Consider the following 22808-nt stretch of genomic DNA (forward strand, 5'->3'; position numbering starts at 1 on the left):
GGGTGGGGCTTTGCAGGTTTGAGGGGGGCTGGGGATGGGCGGATGGGTAATATTGCCCAAAAAATTGGGGGGAGGGAGGGGCAACATACGAACATAGGAGAGTGTCAGGTGTTGGTTGAGAGTAAAATGCTGAGAAAATCGTATCAAAATATAATTAGGAGGGTTACCTGTTTAGGATGCTTGGAGGGGATGGTCTGATGCGGGACGGACTCCTGGGGAATGTCTGAATGCTCATTTTGCCAGGGTGGGTTGTACCATTGGGTAGAGACCCAAGTAGTGAGAGTGGGGGTGGACCCACATCCTGGGGAGGACTAATGCCATCAAATAGAGGGAACTGTATCTCTCGAGAGAAAGGGTGGCTCCCAGGGCATTAGGGCAGTTGAGCAAGTCAGGCCCTGAACACTGTTGCAAGTATCTCTGGATGTGGCTCCTCGGGAAATGGAGATTGGCTGTCGCTGTGGGCCCCAAGGGGAGGGGAAAATGGATGTTGAATGGATGGAACCAAGCTAAATGTGGGGGCAAGAGAGGAGTTTCACGAGAGTACACAAGGATGGATATAAAACATGTAATATTACACCAAAAACATATAGGGGATGACAGACTAATAATGTAAACCATAATGTAAAACATAGGATAACTAAAAAACTTAGAAAACTGTATATCCTAAAGTATGGACCACAATGTAAGCACAGATGTCACCTTGTTTGAAAGCTATTGTCTTGCAGTCTGTACATCAGTTTCAGTAAATATGATATGAATAAGTTAAAAGATTATCACTGTGGAAGGGAAAAGGTTTTATGGTTGATGTGTGGGAATACTGTATATTGTATATATGAATTACTGTGATCTAGGGCTCTTGTGAAGAGAAGCTCAATAATTAGGAAAAAAGAAAAGAAAAAGATAGGATGTAGAATTTTTCCAAATCAATATGTATTCTATATCTAACCTTTAAACTTATCGCTATATTCCATTTTACTAGTAAGGGAACCTGACATTATATTGGGCTTCACTTTTCAGGAAGTTTTGGATCACAGAGTGGTTCAACAATGGCAGCGGAGGAATACTGGTATGGGATGTTAATGACAGGTGATATACGGTTGACAGGGAGTTATACAGGGCAAGTGTCCAGGGTGCATGGAAATGTTTGAATATACTCATAGTGGAAACAATTAAAAACAACAGCTGGTGGGGTACTGGGTTACTGGACGGGGGTGGGGGGGGCTCTGTCATGGTCCCTAGGGGAGCAGCGGCAGTCCCACAGGTGCAACGGTAAGGACCAGGAAGGAATGAGGGTCCAACAGTGAGCCCCTGATACTAATGACTATGCTTGTGAACCTATACACCTGAAATAAGAACAAGGCCTAGAGCAGCACTGTGCCTAGGAGTGTTACTCAAATGTGGCCAGTCTCGAAGCCAAACTCAGCATGTAAATGCAATGCCTTCCCCCCAGCGTGGGACATGACACCCGGGGATGAGCCTCCCTGGCACCGAGGGATCACTACCAAGTACCAGCTGATGATGCAACTAGAAAATGACCTTGAATTAAAGGTTCAACGTGGACCAGCAGAATATCCCTGTCTACATATAATAACATGACCTTAAAATGCTGTTTGACCTAAATTAAGGGGGAAATGGAAAGGACAAATGAGTTTATATGGCTATGAGTCTCTAAAAAAAGAGTCTGGAGGTTGTCAGAAGGATTGCCCTTATGCACACCTGAGCAGAGTCTCAGAGACAGATAAAGTAGATACAACCCCAGGTATTGGTCCTTTTGAGGGCTAAAGAGACCCACAGGTTCTATGGTCATGGCAGATGGGGTTCACTGCCATGTCAGTTGGCCCTTCTTTGAAGCTGATGTTTCTGCGTGATGGAGCTGGACTCAGATGGGATCTCTTTTCACAAGCCTTTCATACTACTTTACTGAAATTGTAGTTGGTGCTGGGGCTTAAGATATATCTAGGGGATTTGAATCTCTGGACTGACAATATGATAGCCAGGCCCTGAGCCTCAACAGACTTCAGCTCCTACACTCTGATTTATTGGACTTACTCCACTCAGCTACATAGAGTTGAAGAATGTCAACCACCACACCATGGAGCCTAGAGTGCCTACAGCTGAAAGCACGAGGATTGCATCCAATATCCATGTGGAATCTAAACCCCCCTCTTGACATAGATGTGGAATGGACACAACCAAGCCAAGGTCCACAGGAAGGAGGAATACAGTAAGGATCAGAGTGGACTTAATGATATTCTATTCATGAACTATTGTGGTTAATAATCGAGAAAATGTGGCATTGATGCAGAAAAAGTGGCCATGGTGGCTGCTGGATGCGGGGAAGGGGAGGAAGAAAAGAGATGTGGAGGTATTCTCGGGACTTGGAGTTGTCCTGGGTGGTGCCCCAGGGACAACTGCCGGATGTTGTATGTCCTCCCATGGCCCTCTGGATGGAACGTGGGAAAGTGTGGGCTATGGTGTGGAACACGGGACATAGGGTGCAGCGATGCCCGGAGATGTACTCACCAGACGCAATGGATGTGACATGATGATGGGGGCGAGTGTTATTGGGGGGGGAGTGGTGTGGTGGGGGCGGTGGGGGCGAATGGGGACCTCATTTTTTTAATGTAATATCTTTTTAAAAAAATGAATAAATTGAGTAGAATCTGGGAAAAAAAAAAAAGAAAATAAGTCAACCACTCAGTGGAAAAAAATATTTGGAAAACACATAAATGCATATTTGATAAAGGTTTGATATCAATTTTATAAAAGTAGTCAAACAATTTAAAGATAGTAAGCAAAATAATTTTTAAAAAATGGCTAAAAGATTTGAATAGGTATATTTTTCCAAAGAAAAAATACAAACATCCAAAAAGCTCCACAAAAAGTTTAAATATCATTAGGTATTAAGGAAAACCAGATTAAAATTACAATTATAGATATATTTAAAAAAAAAAGATGGAAAGGGCCATCTTACGGGTTGATCAAGGTCGGGTGTCTACCAAAAGGAGGAGATTTGTTGGGTGCTGCTCAGTAGGGCCGGCTTGGGTCCCACCACCTGCTGGTGCACGCCTGCGTGGGACCAGATCAGGTCCGCCCCAACACGTGCTCCTCAGGAGGATCCTCGAACTTCTGAACTCCTAAATGCAATCCTGCAGAGGCCGAAGGAACTCGGGTGAAAGACTCGTTGGCCGGCCATTCCTTCTCGGTCCCCCCCCAGTCCTGCTGTGTACCTTGAGATGCCGATGCTCACACACTACGTCTCCCAGCGTCTGCTCTGGCTGGCCCTGGGGGCTCCCCAGTGGCCCCTCTTCCCTTCTTCCTAATTCTCAGCACTCTGTGTTTGGGGTGGCATACGCCCAGCAAAGAAACCCATCTCCCAGCCTCCCACGTGGCTAGGGGAGGCCAAGCATAACAACGAGGTACCCTTCAAGGAGACACACTTGAGGCATGCTTTTTGGGGAGAGGCCCGGCAAAGCTCTCTAAAGGGGCACACTCGGCTGGCAGAGCCTTGTGCCCTCTGCCCTTCCTTTCCTTCCTTCCTGGAATGCAGTCCCAGCGTTGGAAGGGAAAACCAAGAAAAGCCACGTATGAAGAGGAGAGCCCAGGCGAAGGAGAGCTGAATGGAGAGACAGAAGGAGCGAGACTCCTCGTGGAGTTGCCTAACAGACCTGGAGTGCCGCCCTCTAGATTTCTTATTACGAAAGAAAATCCAAAACCTCATCAGAATAAACTGCTAAGAGTCGCCTCCTCTGTGACACGCAGCCCAGCGCCGTCTGCGTTTTCATTCGCCAGGCCCAGGAGGATGGGGGCAGGCTCTCTTGTCCTACTCAGATGCTGGATACGGCCCTGCCAGCATCCAGCACAGAGCACCGGGGCCGTGGACCCCGCCGCCCGTCTGTCAGTCTGGCCTCAAAGGGCTGAAACGACAGCTCTGGCAAGCTGCACGGCCCTGAACCGTAGCTCTGCGTTCTCTGTGAAATCTCACGGTCACCCACATTTGCCAGGTCCCTAAGCCAGATGCTGGCAGAAAGATCCTTTGTGCCCCCGACACCGACGACGTGACAAACACCCCAAGAGCTCAAAGATGTCTGTTACGGTGCAAGTGGAGATTGTTGACGTGCCTGTAACAGACGCTCGGAACACCAAGGAAACCAGCTGACGATGCACCTCCTCGAGCAAACCATTTCCGTGCTCCACCAGGATCCTCTTGGATCCCTCTTAGGGGCCCACCTGCTCCCCTATCCCCAGGCTCAGTTTCCATTCCTGCCCGAGATTCGTCTTCGGAGACCCCAGCTTGGGCTCTGGGAGCCCCTCAGCTCATGCCTCCCCCTCGGAGAGTCAGAAGTGCCCAGGACATTTCCTCCCGCCCCAGTGGCCCTGAGCCGACGGCTGGCCTTAGCAGGAGAACATCCTGACTTGAGAAGGGGCGGTGCGGCGGTGTCACGCCCTCCAGGGCGCCCTGCAGCGTCCGGCTGAGCCCGCGCTCTGGGCGCTGTGCCCGAGACTGGCCCTGCCCTTCCTGCACGCCCTGCTGCTTGGGACCACTGGCCGCAGAAACTTCTCATCTCAGCCTCTGCTTCCGGGAAACCCAGCTGATGACACCTAATTTCTTCAACTTGATTTTTAAAAAATTTTTATTTTATTTCCCCACGCCTTGCTGTCTGTGCTGTGTGTCCATTTCGTGTGCATTCTGTGTCTGCTTATCTTTTTGTCTTCTCTCTGGGAGGCACCAGGGACCGATCCTGTGACCTTCGAAGTGGGAGAGAGGCGCTCAGTCTCTTGCGCCCCCTCAGCTCCCTGGTCCGCTGCGTCTCTTATTGTCTCTCCTCTGCGTCTCCCTTTGTTGCGTCATCTTGCTGCACCAGCTCTCCGCGGCGCGGGCCATCAGCTCTCGACCACGCGGGCAAGCTGGCCTTCAGCAGGAGGCCCCGGAAATCGAACTCAGGGCCTCCCACATGGTAGACGGGAGCCCAATCGCTTGAGCCACGTTCGCTTCTCTCTCCTTGACTTTTTTTTTTTTTTTAATTTTCTTTTATTTGGCTTAGCTTAGCAGTCCACTTTCATGGCTTTATTTTTAAGAGGTGGTACGCGGCTCGATGAAAAAGATTTTAAATCCAGGGCTCCCTCTTTCCCCTTAAAAGCGGAAATTATTAAATTGCTGTTTTGCAGTTAGTTAGGAAAACCACGTCCAGAGGTTCCACACATGTTTTCTAAACGTCCCTCTACAGGCTTGTCCGAACCCTACACCTCCGGGAAACGGCCTTCTTAATTGATCCGTGTCGTAGCTATAGCTCTGTTGACATTTCTCAAGCAAAACGCGGCCTTCCTTCGAAACTCAGTGAATACACAAATGAAGCTTTTCATAGACGTGAAAACCGAGCGCCGCGGTGGAACGCGGAGGCCACGCTGCAATTAGAAACGGACATCTGGCTTTCCCCGCCACTTCCTCACTGCTGCCGCCACAGGAAGGGCCCAGCCTTCTCTCCTGCACGGCTTCATTCTCGGCTAGGATCTCTTAGGCTTCGGGGGGCCAGAAGACACTAAAGCAATGGCCACATGCAGCCCAGGAGAGGAATGCTGTGCCGCAACTCGCTCCGTGCCATCTACTCTTACCCTCTCAAGGAGGAAGGTCAGGACCGGCAGAAGCAGCTCAGAGATGAAGGGTCTCTAGGAAACCTGCCAGTGGAATGGGACAGACCAACGATGAGAAAGAGAGAGAGCGAGAGAGAGCGAGAGAGAGAGATTGCTGCCGTGCCTGCCTCGGCTGGGCTCGGGGCCAGGTGAGGTTTTTCTTTCTGGCTTTACGCAGGAAGTTCAAGGTAAAGTCACCAGGGGGCTTGGGGCACTGGATTAAAGGCAGGAAAGGGGCGGAAAAGACTTATTATTTTCTGAGTATCGATATCCACCCTCAGGGTTCTCTTACAAGGGCAAGCGGCAAGTTCATTCATCATCTTAATGGCCTGGCCAAGATGTCTATAAACATCTAAGGGGAGCGTTTTACTCGGGGCTACTATTAACTTGACGAGAGACACCAGAGAAAGCAGGACACAATGAAAACCAGTTCCTGCCTTGAGTGAGCGCAGCCGGAGATCTCGAGCGGCTGTTGGAGATCTGCTGAAGGCTAAGGCGCATTTCTGCCTTGCAAAATGTTCTCAGGCACAATGTGTGCTCTCCTGGCTCCATTCATACTTCTCATTTTGTTCACATGGATGGAGGCAGCTTCTGTGTAGGACGTTCTCTCTGAAAACAAGCCAGGGCACTCCCTCTGCTAGAAAGGTAGACCAACACGTGTTTAGGCCTTCCAGCTCTATCAGGATTAGAAACTGGACCTGTTTTATCTCTTGGCACCATCTTGCAGCCGTTTATCTTGAAAGTGAGAAGAAAGAAACTCCTGGGAGAAAAGCACTACCCTTTCAGTAGAAGAGGTAGATAGCAACTGCAGAGAATCATTTTACAAGAAAAACAAACTTCTGAGCCCTCTATGCTTCTGTCATAAAGAATAAGCCATTGAAAGCCACAAACGCTGACCTGGGACGTACAAACCCGACTTGGGGGCTGAATTTAATACAAACCTCAAATCACTCACTCCTTGGAGGCCGTTTACTGAGCTTTCATTCCAGTAATTTGAGACACCGTCACACCCACCCCCATTCCCACATTAGGCCCATGGGAGCAAAAAAATAAAAATAAAAATACAGGGTCCATCCCTCCATTTCGATTCTCTCCAGGAGATGAGAAGGTGAAGCAACAACTCTGTACTCCAAGTTCCAGCGATGAAACACCCACCAATGCGGAGTATCGACCGCATTTCTTATCAGCCTGAAAGTGCTCTGGAAGCTGTAAAACGTGTCTCACGTGCAGGTTCTATGTTCTCTTGGCTGAACTCCGCGTGCCCCCGGACCAGCTTCTCTTCCCAACTTGCCTCTTCCAGCTGTCCCAAGACGCGCATCTCAACGCGTGACGTCTCTGGCGCGCTCATTGCTGCTCAGTGCGTCCTCCTGTCCCCGGCCTCTGTCTGTCCTTCTCTGATTCCCCAGTCCAGCCCTCATCCGCTCAGACCGCTCTGCTGCAGAAATCACCTGCCCAGCGGCCTTGCTGGGCCCGACATTTCTGTCCTCGTTCCACGCAGGACACGGCTGCCATGGAACCCCACTTTTTCCCTGTCATTCCTCTGCTCAGAAACCACAAGTGGCCCATCTCCATTATAAAAGACCCCAAATTCTGCAGCCAGGTGTTACAGGACCTGCCGCAGGCCCCCAGCTGCGGCCCCAACCTTCGAGATTCAGGAGCGAGCCTTGCCGCTTTGGGGGAGTGCGTTACTCCCCCTTTGCTCTAAATCCTAACACTACTGAATGTATCACACATTTGAAGAATTAGATATCTTAGATTTTAGTCAAATATCCCCAAACCAAAAATCCTAATATTTCGACAAATAGTAAGAAGACAGAAAAAAAACCCCCAAAAACCCCCAACATTCTTAAAAGAAAACAAGCAGGAATTACAAAAACTGCCAAACATTTGTTACCTGACATAAATTGACTAAATTTGATACTGCTTTCCATGTCATTTTATTTTTGAAACAAAACCAATTCATTAAACATAAAAATAAGATCAGTTTAACGCTACATTTTTAGACAGTAGGAAAACATACCCATACCCACAGCCAGTCCTTTATTAAGAGCATGCGTTTTAATTTGAGCTGTCTTACATTCCCGCTTTTTGCTCTCCCTCCAGCACTTAATATTGGTCTGAAGCAGGTGATCAATTTATACTTAGATTCCGAGTAAATGGGAGAACTGTAAGAGTGCGCCTGTGTGTGGCAGGGAGGCGAGGGCCACCGAGGCAGGCACTCGTGTACAAGTAGCCTGGGAAGGTCTCCTCTAAGCCAGAGGCTGAATGTAAACCCTGAGCCTGACTGTTGCAGGGCCAGGCCTTCCCTCTCGACCACACTGGCCGTTATTTTATTTTATTTGTAAAGATTTATTTTTTATTTATTTCTCTCCCCTCCCCCTTCCCCCAGTTGTCTGCTCTCTGTGTCCATTCGCTGTGTGTTCTTCTGTGACTGCTTCTATCCTTATCCAGGGCACCGGAATCTGTGTTTCTTTTTGTTGCATCATCTTGTTGTGTCAGCTCTCTGTGTGTGCGGCGCCATTCCTGGGCAGGCTGCACTTTCTTTCGCGCTGGGCGGCTCTCCTTACGGGACGCACTCCTTGTGCACAGGGCTCCCCTACGCAGGGACATCCCTGCGTGGCACGGCACTCCTTGCGCACATCAGCACTGCGCATAGGCCAGCTCCACATGGGTGGAGGAGGCCCGGGGTTTGAACCGCGGACCTCCCATGTTGTAGGCGGACGCCCTATCCATTGGGCCAAGTCCGCTTCTCTACACTGCTCATTATTGTACTTCACTTCTAAGACCTTCTGAAATCCAAACTCCAGCTTATCTGCATCTTGCAACCACTGCTAAGTGCACATATCCCAGCCTGCAGATATTACAGCTCTCAAAACGTGATTAGCTTTAAAACTTCAATGCAACGACATCTGAGCTGACCTTCTCCATCCCGACTTCTCCCAAACACTCGTCTACACCGTGAGCTCCCAAACCCCAATTCTCTGGCTAGCTTATCTGCCGCTGAGGCAAGGGCATGAAATACAATCAGGGCTGCTGACAGGCTAAGTTCTACCAGAACTTCAGATCCTTGATGCAAATGGGAGGAGGGAGAATGAGACTAGAACATACAGAAGCCGGCGAGGCTGGAGGTGGCAAGTCGGTGGCCTAAGGCTGGATGTGGTCAGTGAACATGTTTTGTCTGGCCCACACGATGCTCGGGAAGCACTTTCATTAGTGGCCAAAGTAGAGAGATTTCACATAAAAGTGTGGATTTCTGGCTTTTATCGAAAAATAGCAAGTCTGGCAGCACTGGCCCTTGTTCGCACCTGGCAACCACGGACTAGCTGCTCTGAGGTGGCTGTGCCCTGTGGGTGAGATGAGAACCCTGCATTTCTCCACAGTCTTCACTGCTCCCTCTTGTCCCACATCTGGCTCTCTGCAGCCATTTACTACACCTGCTTTGCTCCAGCCCTGGGGACTGTGAGCAATTGTATTTTCTTTTTAGTTTTTGCTTATATGTTCAATTATTAAATGTACAAAATAAATTTAACCAAAAAATAGCACAAACTTCCAGGTCCTCTCTTTTGCCCATCCCTCTTTCCCTGCTTCCTCCTCCACCAGCCAAACCAACTGGCCACCCTATCTTCTCTGCAGCGAGGGCCCCAGCTCCTGCGGCATCCCACCTCCCCAAGCATTTATCCAGGGATGCTGGCCAACGTGGGACTAGCTGTTAGAGTAACGACACTTGCTTCACCTTGTCCCATCTGTGCTTCAAAGCCGCTTTTCAGAGCAACTGGCACCCTGTACTTTGCTGACACACACGCCTTGCCCCCTCTTTAGGCTGTGAGCTTCCCAGGAACAGGCGCCAGATCGTTGTCTCCCAGTGCTGTACAGCCCCTGGCACTCAGTAACCACTATCCACGCAAATCCATTCCTCACCTAGAGGTAAGGTCAGCGCCTTTTGTTCCAGGCAGCGTGGCAGCAAGAGTCAAAGCTAGACCTTCTCCCGCCTCCAGGGCCACGTGGCTTACACCTCCAGGGGACACCGTTCACCTCCGTCCTGTGGCCTGGTCTCCCGGGAGTGTCATCCACACAGAACCCAAGGTGGACCCAAGGAACCCGGGAGCTCCTCGCTTCCAAACTGCTTGCTCTCTCTTCCTCCTTTTTCTCCCTTTCCACCGCACCCCATCCCGGGGGAGGTCCCGCTCACTGCTCCCGCAGGAGACCCCAGGAATAGCCACACGCGGTGGAGACGCTCTGCCAGGGAGTGCCCACTTCCTTGCCTGGCAGGGACACGGTGCGTGGGCCTGTCCCATGCCCAGCTGCTGGCCACTGCACACTGAGCTTTGGCCGAACAGCACACACCAGCCAGTGCCCTGGACAGCCCCCGGTATTAAGTCCTATCTCACAGCATGGCTTCAAGTTTGCTTTATTTAGGAGAGAAGTCAGAGGTGGCCATCCACGTGCACCCCACATTTTACAAGTGGCCTTCCCTTACAAAGCAAGAACCAGAACAAGTCTGTGAAAGCGGCCGTGCCTTAGAAGAGAATAGAGAAAATCAAGTACCGGGGATTTTGTGGTTGTTGTTCAATCTCAGCAGTAACAACTAATCATCACTAATTGGCTGTGTGATAGGTCTCAGGGCATGGGTTCGTAACTTTTTCTGTTCCACAGACCCCTTGGCCAGGCAGGTGAAAACTATGACCCCTTACAAGTCCACACCATACTGTGTATTATTTAATAAATATATCACACCCACACCGGCACGTCCCCATAAGAATAATGTTTTTTTGAGTTTCAGTTCAAGCTCGTGGACCCCTTGTTAAGAGGCCCTGCCTTAGAGGCCTGCGTCCTGAGCTGCTCTGGACAAGATGGCTAATCATCCACCTGTCCATCCATCCGTCTGTCCATCCATCCACTAACCCTTCTTCAGGGCAGTCCTGGGCAACGGAGTAAGGAACGTAAATCACCTGAGCTGAGCTTTGACGGCAGGGTCGTTCCTTAAACACGGGGAAGAGGCGATTCCTTGGCGCAGGCAGGTAAGGAACGCGTTGCAAAGGGCCCCGAGTGTGAACGTGGGGTGAGCAACGAGGCCGTGAAGAGGGAGGCAGGAGAACCAGCTCACAGCAGCTCAGGTAGCAGGTGCAGAGGCGCGCCTCCTGCCCGGAGACCGTCGGTCACCAAGAGTGACAGGGGCAGCTTTCTTCCCAATGTTTCATTTGCAGAACTGAGATTACAGCCTTTTTAAAAAACCACGAACCTTTTAAATTACGTACTTACTGCGGCCCTAATTATTTTTTGCCTTCGCTTACTATTTTCAATATTGATAAAGTTTGTTTTTGCTGAATTCTCTGTTTGGCTCTAACCCACTTTTTTATCAAACAACTTCCATATCCTTGCCTATCTTATCTGCAAGTAGCTACTCTTCAGAAGCCAGGGCCTCGCCCTGAGGTCCAACCAGGAGGCTGGTCATCTGAAGACAGCCCCTTCCAGGCCAAAGGCTGCCCGCGCCTCTCGACCTGGGCTGCTTCCTGGCCCCCGGGTGTGTGACCTGCAGCCAGGGCAGGCCAGAAGTGCCCGGGAATGACCGTTCCTGAATGGGTGACAGGGGTTGGTGGATAAACCTTCCAGCAGCTCCCGCTGCTCAGGGCGATGCTCCTGAGATGTGGCCCACCCCATCGCGGGAGCTGCAGAACGAAGCCCCGGTGTCCGCAGCAGGAACCTGCTCACTAAGGCCCCTTGTCAGCCCTTCCTCCCTTGCCTGTCTCAACCCCGATTTCCACGTGGTGCTTCCTGAGGTCACCATCCTCCAAATTAAACCACCTCGACCGACACCGTTGTATCAGGGTCTGCTTAGGGCAGGTCCTTAACAAGGGTCCATGAGCTTGAATTTAAAAATTTTAAAAAAGCATAATTCTTGTATGGATGTTTTGGTGCAGGTGTGATCTATTTATTAAGTAAGACACTGTGTACTGTGGACTTAGTAAGAGGTCTGTGTTTTTCACCTGCCCGGCAGAGGGGTCTGTGGAACAAAAAAGGTTAAGAACCCCTGGCTGAGGGGAAACCCAAAATAGAACAGCTACTAGACTTGTGAATTCATATATATCAGAGAATATCCTGATTTTGATTTCACAAATGGAGGTCAGGTTAACTGGGTATAGAATTCTTGATTCACAAAGGAACACATGGCTCTAATTTTTTACCTTAAAATTACAGGAAAGAAGTCTGTGAAAAATGTGTTTCTTTGATTTCTGTTATCTTCATATCCTTGAAATAAAAAAATTCGTGAAGCTACTGTAGACTTTAGACTCTTATGTTTCTAACTGGTATTTGCACATCCCATTCAAGAAAATGGAGATCTTGCTTAGCTATCTATTCTTACAGGATCTGTTCAATTATTCTGGAGCTGGGTTTTTTTTGCTTCGCCAATGGTCTAGTCTCCCACTTCCGTATCTATAGTCTTTACGTGGTCCTTTTCTCCTGACACTGTAAAATTTTCCCTCTGCTCGACCAAGTCAGTTTTTTTGGTGGTGATTCTACTCTTTCCTGATTATAACACATATTTTAATTCTGCCAATGCCTTTTTGGCTTCATTATAGTAATTCCATATCCCATCTCTGATGTTTATTTTTGCTTGCCTCTCAGTCCCTTCCATTTTCATCCCATCTCTTGTTCTCCTATCTGATCTTTGGCTGTGTTCATTTTTTCTTGAATTTCATTGACTACAAAAATTGATACTCTCTAAAATTTCCTTTTGCTTTCTCTTATCAATCTTATTTAAAAAGTTTGCTCTCCCCTGTGCCTTGCGTTATATTTTTCTTAGTTTCTATGTTAAAATCTTTCCGTTGGGGCATGTGGGTTCTGTTAGGTTTCTGCATTATTAACAGGGGGTGCTCTTTTGATGGCTCCTCACTACCTGCCTGGGACTGTTAGAATCCTGTCCTGGGCTGGACGATGCCACTGGATCAACCTCACAGCGTGGCTGCAGCCACAGCGGGGGAGTTTTGTTTCCTGGCCCTTTCTGCTATGGCAGGGAGGGCCACCTTGCTCCTGGGCTCCTCGGGCTGGAGCTGGCTCATGGCAGCACCTTGCTGTCCCCGTGCCCGGCTGCCTTTCATGCACTAATGCTCATCACATACCAATAAGCCTCTGATACCCTGTCAACTTTCTGCTAGGTAAAACCTAACGTTGTGCGTGCTGAAGATTTTTAACGTTTGCTGGAATTCAATGGCGAAGAGTTAGAAGATGATGTACTCCCACCTTCCCCATGAGCAGCTACTGTGGCAAATGACTTAAACCCACGGCCTTCTCAGGACCCTTGTCCTTGACCGATTGGAGCCCCCTTGCCCAGACCGCCTGGTCAGCTACTCACCACACCTCCTCCAGGGGCCAACGACGCTGCAGGAAAATCATGGCCTACCCTGCCTCATGGGGGAGCAACTCGGCTGTGCAATTTATGCTCTAGAGCATCCCTCCCCGTCCGTGCCCCTCACAGCCCTCATCCTGAGAGCACTCCTCCAGTAAATCACACCACCCAGAACTCAAGCAGTAAGGAGGGAATGGGAAAATATATCGAAAGCCCTGGTGTGTAGTAGGTGGTCAATAAATGCTACTTCTCATCCCTGAAATAATTGTAGGTCTCAGGACAGAACCATTTGTCTCTGTAAAAGAGATTAATCACAATACTACTTAAAAGAGAACAAAACTGGAAATAATCTAAATACCCAACAATAGGAATTCGTAGGTGATCCACTGTATATCTATGTGATAGAAAATTAAACAGTCTTAAAGTTATAAAGAAAAACATGATGAATGGAAGCAAAGTAAGACAGAGGAGTCTACTTAGTTTATAAAATAATACTACCAAGTCCTGTACTCTAGCAGAATCTACCAGCTCTGAACTTTCCAGTCAACAGAACAAAGCCTCATCCGTCCAAAGACTGTTCAGAAGGTAAAAATAGGCTAAAACACTTGGAGGCAGGCACAGCTATTCCTACTTCTGAGACTGGAGAGAAATTTCTCCCCAGGGTCCTGAGTGAGAGAAATCTGTGTAATATACTGATCTAGTTGTCATCCACATGCCTTCAGTTACCATGGAGATGAGTAAACCCACCTCCCCTAACTGCAGGGAGGTGGCATCCTGACACTGCAATTCTGTGAAAGAATTCTGAGAAAGAGGTTTTGAAAGGAACCAGAGAGACAAGAACTCTATAAAGATACTTGGTTTTCTCTCGACCTGGTTTAATCCAGGAACGATTTTCTGGGTGTAGATGGATGGAGAGCCAACCCTTCCCACAGTCCTTCTTGATTCCTCCTTTGTGCCCTCCCCAACTCTGGGGCTCCTGAAAGCTCTCGGGCGGCAGGGGGGTTGAAGTAACTTCTTGGAGAGAAGTTGGCAAGTTCTGGGTGACCCCACAGGCTTGAGCCACCCACCAAGGTGGGCAGGGCTGGCACCATCCCGTCAAAACCGTAAGCCTGGCTGGTGTATCTGAACAGAAGACTGCCCAACGTGCTCAAGGGGTCAGCTGCGGGCAGGGCAAAGACTTCCCTCAGAAAGCGGTTTTGGTTCCATCAGAACTCAGAGATTAAGGCGCCACAGTTCAACGCTGTAAACACTAGAAAAAGCTGCAAATTTCCCATCTGAACAGCTGTCGACAGTTAGACCCGCCGCTGGGTAGAATGAAATCTGAGTCTACTCCTTCCCCCTTGTCGCCTCCTGAGAAGAACTTTTTCTCTCCCTTCCCAAATGTGGGATACGGTGAGACAGGGAAGATTTCAAGCTCCTTTTCTCTTTCTGAGTCATGTTTTTTTAAACCCTCATTCAAATAAATTAATTTTACTCAAAAAGAAAACACCATAATTCATGGAAATAATTTCTCAATCGACTCGAATCTGTTAGGGATAAATAAATAAGTCAAAGTACAGGCTGAAGCACATGGCCCTCTCATGGATAACATCAAATGCACGATCAGTTATAATTAGCCTGATAAACAGTGATCTGTCCTTATTTCTTGCCTGTTCTTCACAGCAACAACTACTGACCTAAACCTACCATTCCCTCTAGCGTACGTGAGCCAGAGACACTATCCATAACATGTGGAGAAGGTGCCAGACATAAAACTGCAGAGAGAAAGTTCAACAGGAGAGAAGTGATGGATGACAAGGTAAGCTTCGGTTACTGCCCCGACTTGCTGCAGTGTTGATGACTTCTTTGGCTGTGCCAACATATCATCTGAGTCCAGAAGGGAAGCATTTCAACAATTCCACATAATAGGCCTTATTGAAAAACCCGTCTCCTTTGCAGCAGCATCATAGCGTATTCCAAGCTCTGATGGAATGTCTGGCCTCCTGGTCAACCCAGGCGCCAGCCAGAACGAAGGCTCTCGTTGGCGGTGTCCCCTTACCTTCTGCCACATGTTAATGAAGAACAGCTCCCGGGAGACATTAAAGGACACGTTGGCGTCGTAGGCGTCGTCCCCGAGGTTGGAGATGGAGATGTTCAGGGAGATATTCTTCACGGCGCCCAAAGCTAGGTATGGGGTTTTCTCATCAACGCTGCAGTGAAAACAATAAACCGCAGTTAATGCCCTGACTTAGCCCTAATGGGACAGGAGGCATCAGGGGACAGATGGAGGGTAGGGGAAGAAACTCCACTGGGATCAGAACTACAAGTCCCAGGAACCCCATTTCGCAGTCACCGGTCCTCGGGCAATCAGTTAACTCCCGTGGGTCTCAGTTTCCTTGCCTAAAACACAGGGATTCTGCCTTGCCCAATCACTAGGCTGTTCTGTGCTCATGTGAGATCTTACAAAGCAATCCTGGAAAATGAGAAAGCATTAAGTCACCTATACTTGGGATTAAGTCATCTATTTTTGAGCACCTTCTCCATGCCAGTCAATACTCTATGTGCTAGGAAAAGAGCAGTGGACAAAACAGAGTCTTGCCTTATTATAGCTTCAGGAGACAGACAACAAATACATAAAAAGGTAAATATTTATGTTAGGTTGAGACAAAAGCTACAGAGAAAAAATATGAAGGGTAAGGAAGATAGAGAGCCCCAAATCTGGAGGTAGGATAGGTTAAAATTTTAAATGGGGTGGCCAGGAAAGCTGAACGGATGAGGTAACTTCTCAGTAGAAATCTGAGGGAATAAAGGGGATGAGACACATAGGTATCTGGGGATCTAGCAAAGGAAAACTCCCTAAGGTGGACGCTTGCCTAGTGTGTTTAAGAAATGGCAAGGAGTGGGTGTGGAAGTGACTCAAGTAGCTGGGTGCCCGCTTCCCACATGGGAGGTCTGGGATTGGTTCCAGGTGCCTCCTAAAGAAGACCAGCAAGACAGCAAGCTGACACAGGTGAGCTGACACAACAAGCTGACGCAATGAGATGTTGCAACAAGGAGACACAATGAGAGACACAACAAGCAGGGAGTAGATGTGGCTCAAGTGATTGGGTGCCTCTTTCCAACAGGGGAGGTCCTGGGTTCAGTTCTCAGTGCCTCCAACAAGAAGGCAAGCAGACAGAGAGAACATCCAACAATCAGACACAGAGAGCAGAGAGTGCAAACAATGAGGAGAGGTGAGAAATTAATCTTAAAAAAAAAAAAAAGCAAGAAATAGCAAGGAACAGCTGAAGTGGCACAAGTGAAGAGAGAGTGGGAGAAGATGAGGTGACAGAGGTGAGGGGAGTGGGAAGACTGACCTGGCAGGGCCCTGTGGGCCAACATACCAACCCTGGTTTGAGCCTGTGTGCGATGGCAGCCACTGCAGGGTTCTGAGTGGCAGAGCCACACGATGTGACTTACATGGTGGAAGGCCCACAGTGGCTGTTAGGTGGCACGGTTGGGGGTGGGGGAAGCAGAGAGTGCGGTTAGGGGGTAAGCAGGCTGCTACGTGGTATGTGGTTAGGAGGCTCTTGTAATAATCCAGAAGGTGGCAACTGAGTCTCGGGTGGTGGCAGGTGAGGCATAAGAAAAGGCCAAGTTCTGGATACGTTTCAAAGGCTGGACCGACAGCTTTGTTCATAGACTGAATGAGGGGTGTCAGGGAAAGAGAGAAGCCAAGGATGACTCTAGGGCTTTGGATTTAACAGATGGAAGGAGAGAATGTCATTTACTGAGGGTAAATGACTGTGGGTAGAGACGGTTTTGCAGAGAAAATCCAAATGCCTACTGGATTTGTAAGAGATGTTGAGGAGGCAGCTGAATGCATGTGTCTGACATTGAAGGAGGGACCTGGACTAGAGATACACATTTGTGATGGACTAGATAAGTTCACTAGGGAATGAAAGCAGATGGAGGGAATGGACTTGGCCCAATGGTTAGGGTGTCTGTCTACCACATGGGAGGTCCGCGGTTCAAATCCTGGGCCTCCCTGACCCGTGTGCAGCTGGCCCATGTGCAGTGTGGATGCGCGAAAGGAGTGCCGCGTAGAGGAGCCCCACGCACAAGGAGTGCGCCCTGTAAGGAGAGCCGCCCAGTGCGAAAGAAAGTGCAGCCTGCCCAGGAATGGCGCTGCACACATGGAGAGCTGACACAACAAGATGACGCTACAAAAAAAGAAACACAGATTCCCGTGCCGCTGACAACAACAGAAGGGGACACAGAAACAAGACACAGCAAATAGACACAGAGAACAGACAACGGGGGTGGGGGGGAGGGAAGAGAAATAAATAAATAAATAAATCTTTAAAAAAAGAAAGCAGATAGAGGAGAGGACTCACATGTAGGGGTTGTAGAGGAGGAGAAGCCAGCAAAAAAGACCAAAAAGAGTGTACAGGAAAGGAATGTTTTAAGGAGGGAGTGATAGATTTTGTCAAACATGACACATAGGTCAATATAGCATGAAGAATTAGGACTGCCCATTGGATTTAGCACCAGGAAGTCATTGGTGACCTCGAGAAGAACCCGTTTAAATGGACTAATGGGAGTAAAAGCCTGCTTGGAGTGGGTTTAGGAGATGGTGGAGGAGACTCAATGGAAACAGGGAGTACTGACAACTATTTGGAGGAGTTTTTCTGTAAAGGGAAACAGAGAAATGGAATGGTAGCTGGAGGGGGAAGTGGGCTCAAACGGACCTTTTTTAAAAGGTGTGAATTATCTCAGCTTATTTGTAGACTAATGGGAAGGATCCATTAGAAAGGGACCAATTAACAAAGAGGTTAGACTCTCATTGTTAGAGCCCAACCACTGTTGGAAGGCACCTGGTGAACAAACAGAGGAGAAAGTGGTTCATACTGCAGTGTGGATGCTCAGTAGCTGGGGTGTTAGGACACACAGAAGTTCCCTTGAGATTCCTTCCATTTTTTCAGTGAAATAGAAACAAGGTCAAAGAGTGGGAGAAGGAAGGGTTTGAGGGGTGAGAAGATGGAGTGAAATGGTAGCCCCAGAGAGTGGGCAAGGGGTGATGATGATGGTGATGATGATGATGATGAAGATGCACAGGAGATTCACGGTAATTCCTATGTGATGGGGGCTCTGGATGAAATAAATGAACATCAGTGGTCAATATTTAGTTGGCCAACCAGTTGACGGGAGATGTGATAAGCATATGAGAGTTGGTGTGAAGGATAGTTGTTATTTTTGACTGCTCAGCACCCTGAAACCTTCCTGTTTGGGGGAAGTCCCATGATAGGTGGTAGAGGCGTCTCAGCAGAAAGAGGGCACACCCTCCCTCTCCCCTCTGCCTGGTCACTAGAGCGTGGGCACCTGACCATGTGCAGTCAGGCCATCTCTGGTGTGGCTCTAGTGTGGTGAACAGCAGCGGAGAGTTGAATGGATTCTGAGGGTTCCACAAAGGTCCTGGGGCCCTTGGAGATCATCTGAGGTGTCAGAGGCGTCGAGAGCCCAGGATGGCATCCTGGTCAAAGTCTTTCCTGCCCGTTACCTGCCTGCGCTGGTTCTCCAGCCTCCCTGCCTATCCTACGGACTAGCTCACATCCTTCCAGTAAAGTCATTTTCTGCTTAACCAGAATACATTTTTGTTGGGAAGTGAACTTGGCCCAGTGGATAGGGCATCTGCCTACCACATGGGAGGTCTGCGGTTCAAACCCCAGGCCTCCTTGACCCATGTGCAGCTGGCCCATGAGCAGTGCTGATCATGAAAGGAGTGCAGTGCCACGCAGGGGTGTCCCCCGCGTAGGGGAGCCCCACGCGCAAGGAGTGCGCCCCTTAAGGAGAGCTGCCCAGCGCGAAAGAAAGTGCAGCCTGCCCAGGAATGGTGCCACGTACACGGAGAGCTGACACAGCAAGATGATGCAACAAATAGAAACACAGATTCCCGTGCCGCTGATAACAGCAGAAGCGGACAAAGAAGACGATGCAGCAGACAGACACAGAGAACAGACAACCAGGGCGGGGGGGTGGGGTGGGGGGAGGGGAAATAAATAAATAAATAAATCTTAAAAAAAAAAAAAAGAATACATTCTTGTTGTTTGCAGCCATTAATTCACCTAATACAGCAAGAAAGGGGAGCAAACTATCCAAAATCTCAATAGGCTACAATACTGTGAAATGAGGGGAGTTTTAAGGGGAGGAATCATCATTACCCATCCCGAAAGAATAGACTTCACTCTCCTGGGTGTTTGGCACATCAACAAGAATAACATATACGATGAGAAATCTGATGGCCTTGCTTTGGAAGCAAGAGCCCTGAAGATCCAAACAAGATGTGAAAAATTAGCCTAGAGAAGAGTTTCAAATTCTTGAGTGGCCTCCAATAAATTAAGACCTTGACCTCAAGCTATGGTGACAGTTATTTATTATTGTTGGCCACTTGAGCTTTAAACAATTGACGAGCTATTTCTGTCCTCTGGTTGCTTTTCTAAGATTAAAGGAATAAATCTTCAGGCCGTTGAAGAGTTATGAGAGAGAGCTAACCCAGCTTTAGCTTCAGAAGGAATTGTATGAGCCCTACAAATAGCCCAGGCACCTCGGAGAACATCTCTAGCTTCCAAATGAAATATTAAGCAGAGAGGCACCTACAGCAGCACAGGTCCACGGGGGCAGGGGGCTGCCTCCTCATTCCAGTTTTGTTGTTCATGTGACCAGACTCCTCTGCTCCTGTGTAAATGGCAAGGGATCAGGCCAGGGACATCAAAGTTTCTGCCAGTCCCCAGAGCTCGGGCCTCTCACTTTACCGTGCAGGAAGGTTGTTTCTGAAGTAGCAAAGTCAAGCGAATCAAGCATGACTGCCTGGTTCAGGGAAGGCAGGTGCTTTCAAAGGGCCAAGCCACAGTCCAGGGCAAACAAAGGCTACACGCAGCCTCAAGGGAGGCGGAACTGGCCCAATGGATAGAGCATCCGTCTACCACTTGGGAGGTCCAAGGTTCAAACCCTGGGCCTCCTGACCCGTGTGGAGCTGGCCCACACGCAGTGCTGATGTGTGCAAGGAGTGCTGTGCCACGCAGGGGTGTCCCCACTTAGGGGAGCCCCACGCACAAGGAATGCGCCCCATAAGGAGAGCCACCCAGTGTGAAAGAAAGTGCAGCCTGCCCAGGAGTGGTGCCACCCACACGGAGAGCTGACGCAGCAAGGTGATGCAACAAAAAGAGACCCAGATTGCTGTGCCACCTGAAGAGAATGCAAGCAGACACAGAAGAACACACAATGAATGGACAGAGAGTAGACAACTGGAGGGAGCGGGGAAGGGGAGAGAAATAAAAAATAAATAAATCTTAAAAAAAAAAAGCATCCTCAAGGCTGTTTTAGGGCTTTCTCCGCAGCAAAATACCTATGACTACAGCAGGACATTCTGCCTCCAGCGTTATCCTTAGAAATGAGGGAGGCAGCTGCCAGCACGGCCCCAGGTCCATTCAAAAGCGTTATCCTTGCGGAACCTTACGTCACCATGCAAGGGGTCTGAGGCTAGACCCGTTTTCAGAGATGAGGAAACTGGAATGCAGAGGGAGAAGGAACGAGGCTGGGGTCAGGAGCAGGAGCCCCCTGTGCCTTCAGAGCCCGTTCCTGTCCCTCACGGCTCACCTTGTCCCAAGCCTGGCCGGGAGTGTCCCCAGGAGGCCCTTTGGGAGCCCCCTGCCCGGGTGAACTCAATGCCCGTATCATCAGCATCCCCGGCCCGTGTGCTCCCCTGTCCTTGCAGGCACCGACAAGGCTTACACACTCAGCCACGGCCGTCTGACAACCAGGACGCAGCGGGCAGGGGCTGTGACTCCTGCTCATCACTGCACCCCCAGGGACAGAGCTGCAGCCGGCACCCAGCAGGCGCTCAACAAACCCTCGCTGAATGCACGAGAGAACACCCACGGCGCCCGCACCACGGAGCCTCAGCTCCACCTCTGCATTTTGGAGACACTGAGCTCAGGGAGCCACCAGACGGGGGTCACACTGCTGCAGTCTCGAGGCCACGCTTCCCTGGGCGCCAAGGCCTCTGGCCTGCAGCTCCTAGAGAAGCGCCATCTCGGCCGGGAAGGGCTTTGGCAAGAAACGCCTTTCAGCGACATCTGAAGAAGACAGGACTCCGTGAAGAACCACCGCCCTGACGGCGCGGCCGAGAGAGGAAAACGTCAGGCGCGGAGTTTCGCGCCAAGGAGTCCACACGTACTTATTGAAGAACAATCTTTCTAAACTTTCAAGGAATTTTATTCCCTGTGATAGTTTCCCCATTAATTCTAATTTGCCTGAGCAGCCTTCTCCGCGGGTCATGTCACTCTGTACAGCGATGACTCCGGTGGACTTTTCTAGAAAAGCATCCTTTCCCGCCAACGTGAGCTACAAACCGTCCTGTTCTCAGGTTTACATAAAGCATCTGTCTCGCCTGCTGGAAAGATACCGCTCACTTGTTATTAAAATTCCTGTCCTAATACATCTTATAACAGCTGTTGTCAAGCATATTCCTGGGTTTATGTTTAAACTTAGCACCCATTTGTTCGGTACGCCCAAGTGAGATGTCACCGTTGACACCTGGGTAGCTGGGCCGGGCCAGGGAGCTCTGCAGAACGGACTCTCGGACCTCATTTGTCACTGTACGTTACTAGCAGGCACCATCACATTTCCTTACTTGGTAGAGGTAATCCATTGCCACATCAGGCATCCTATGCCCTGAGAGCAAATTCTCTTTCCACCATCATGGAAAGAGTCTTAAACACAGGTAAATTTTCCATATGAAGATGATAAATTAAAATAGCTGAATGACACCCAATAATTTTCCATTGGATCATTTTAGATTCTCCATAACTATTTATTCATTTAGTTTATTTATTTATTTTATTTCTCTCTCCCCACACCCCAGTTGTCTGTTCTCTGTGTCTATCTGCTGTGTCATCTTTGTCCGCTTCTGTTGTTGTCAGCGGCACAGGAATCTGTGTTTCTTTTTGTTGCGTCATCTTGTTGCATCAGCTCTCTGTGTGTGCGGCACCATTCCTGGGCAGGCTGCGCTTTCTTTCGCACTGGGCGGCTCTCCTTATGGGGCGTACTCCTTGCATGTGGGGCTCCCCTACACGGGGACACCCCTGCGTGGCAGGGCACTCCTTGCGCGCATCAGCAGTGCACATGGGCCAGCTCCACACGGGTCAAGGAGGCCCGGGGTTTGAACCACGGACCTCCCATGTGGTAGACGGACGCCCTAACCACTGGGCCAAGTCGTTTCCCTCTCCTTAACTCTTAAAGCTATAAACTGGGACCTTCTTTAAATAATCTGTGACTACAATCTACTTGCTGTAAAATACTTTTTTTGCTGCTAGCATGAATCTGCCCTGAGTAAAGGATGCTAACGCAGGCATTAGGCCCGTGCATTCTAGCGAACTGCATTTTAAAAACTTCCTGTTACGCCACTATTATCTTGGTATACCTGCCCACCACAATACTATTTGATGACAACTAAGATGATAGCACCGGGTAGCCAAACCCATCCATTCTTCACACATGCCTGCTCTCCTCCCTTCCTCCCTCCCTCATTTCCTTCATTTCATCCATTACTTTTAAAAAAGACTTTCCCAACCTAGGGGCCAGGGATGCAGGTCCTGAGAGAGGCAGGAATTGAGCATGCCTTAAAGAATGACGAGCCCTTGGTGGGCAGAGAAATAGGAGGCACATTCCAGACAGAGAAGAAAAGGGATGTGAACACAGGAACGGCCAGTGGGTCAGAAACACGAGCAGCAAGATCAGTGAGGGGCAAGCAAACCACAGAAAGTGGGTCCGGGCTCCGGGGAGTCTTACATGCCAGGGTATGGGTTTGGGGTCT

General features: G+C 49.3%; 1 protein-coding gene across 2 annotated transcripts in view; it reads right to left on the reverse strand.

Annotated features, from left to right (window-relative positions):
- ITGA9 (integrin subunit alpha 9) overlaps positions 1-22808 on the reverse strand; it is a 391370-nt gene that overhangs the window by 134298 nt on the left and 234264 nt on the right. For both annotated transcript variants that reach the window (XM_058290624.1, XM_004471164.3), the window contains exon 18: positions 15015-15165. In XM_058290624.1, coding sequence (XP_058146607.1) covers positions 15015-15165 — 151 coding nt within the window. The remainder of the gene's footprint in view (positions 1-15014; positions 15166-22808) is intronic.

This window comes from Dasypus novemcinctus, chromosome 31 (genome assembly GCF_030445035.2).
Source record: "Dasypus novemcinctus isolate mDasNov1 chromosome 31, mDasNov1.1.hap2, whole genome shotgun sequence".
Lineage (NCBI taxonomy): Eukaryota > Metazoa > Chordata > Mammalia > Cingulata > Dasypodidae > Dasypus > Dasypus novemcinctus.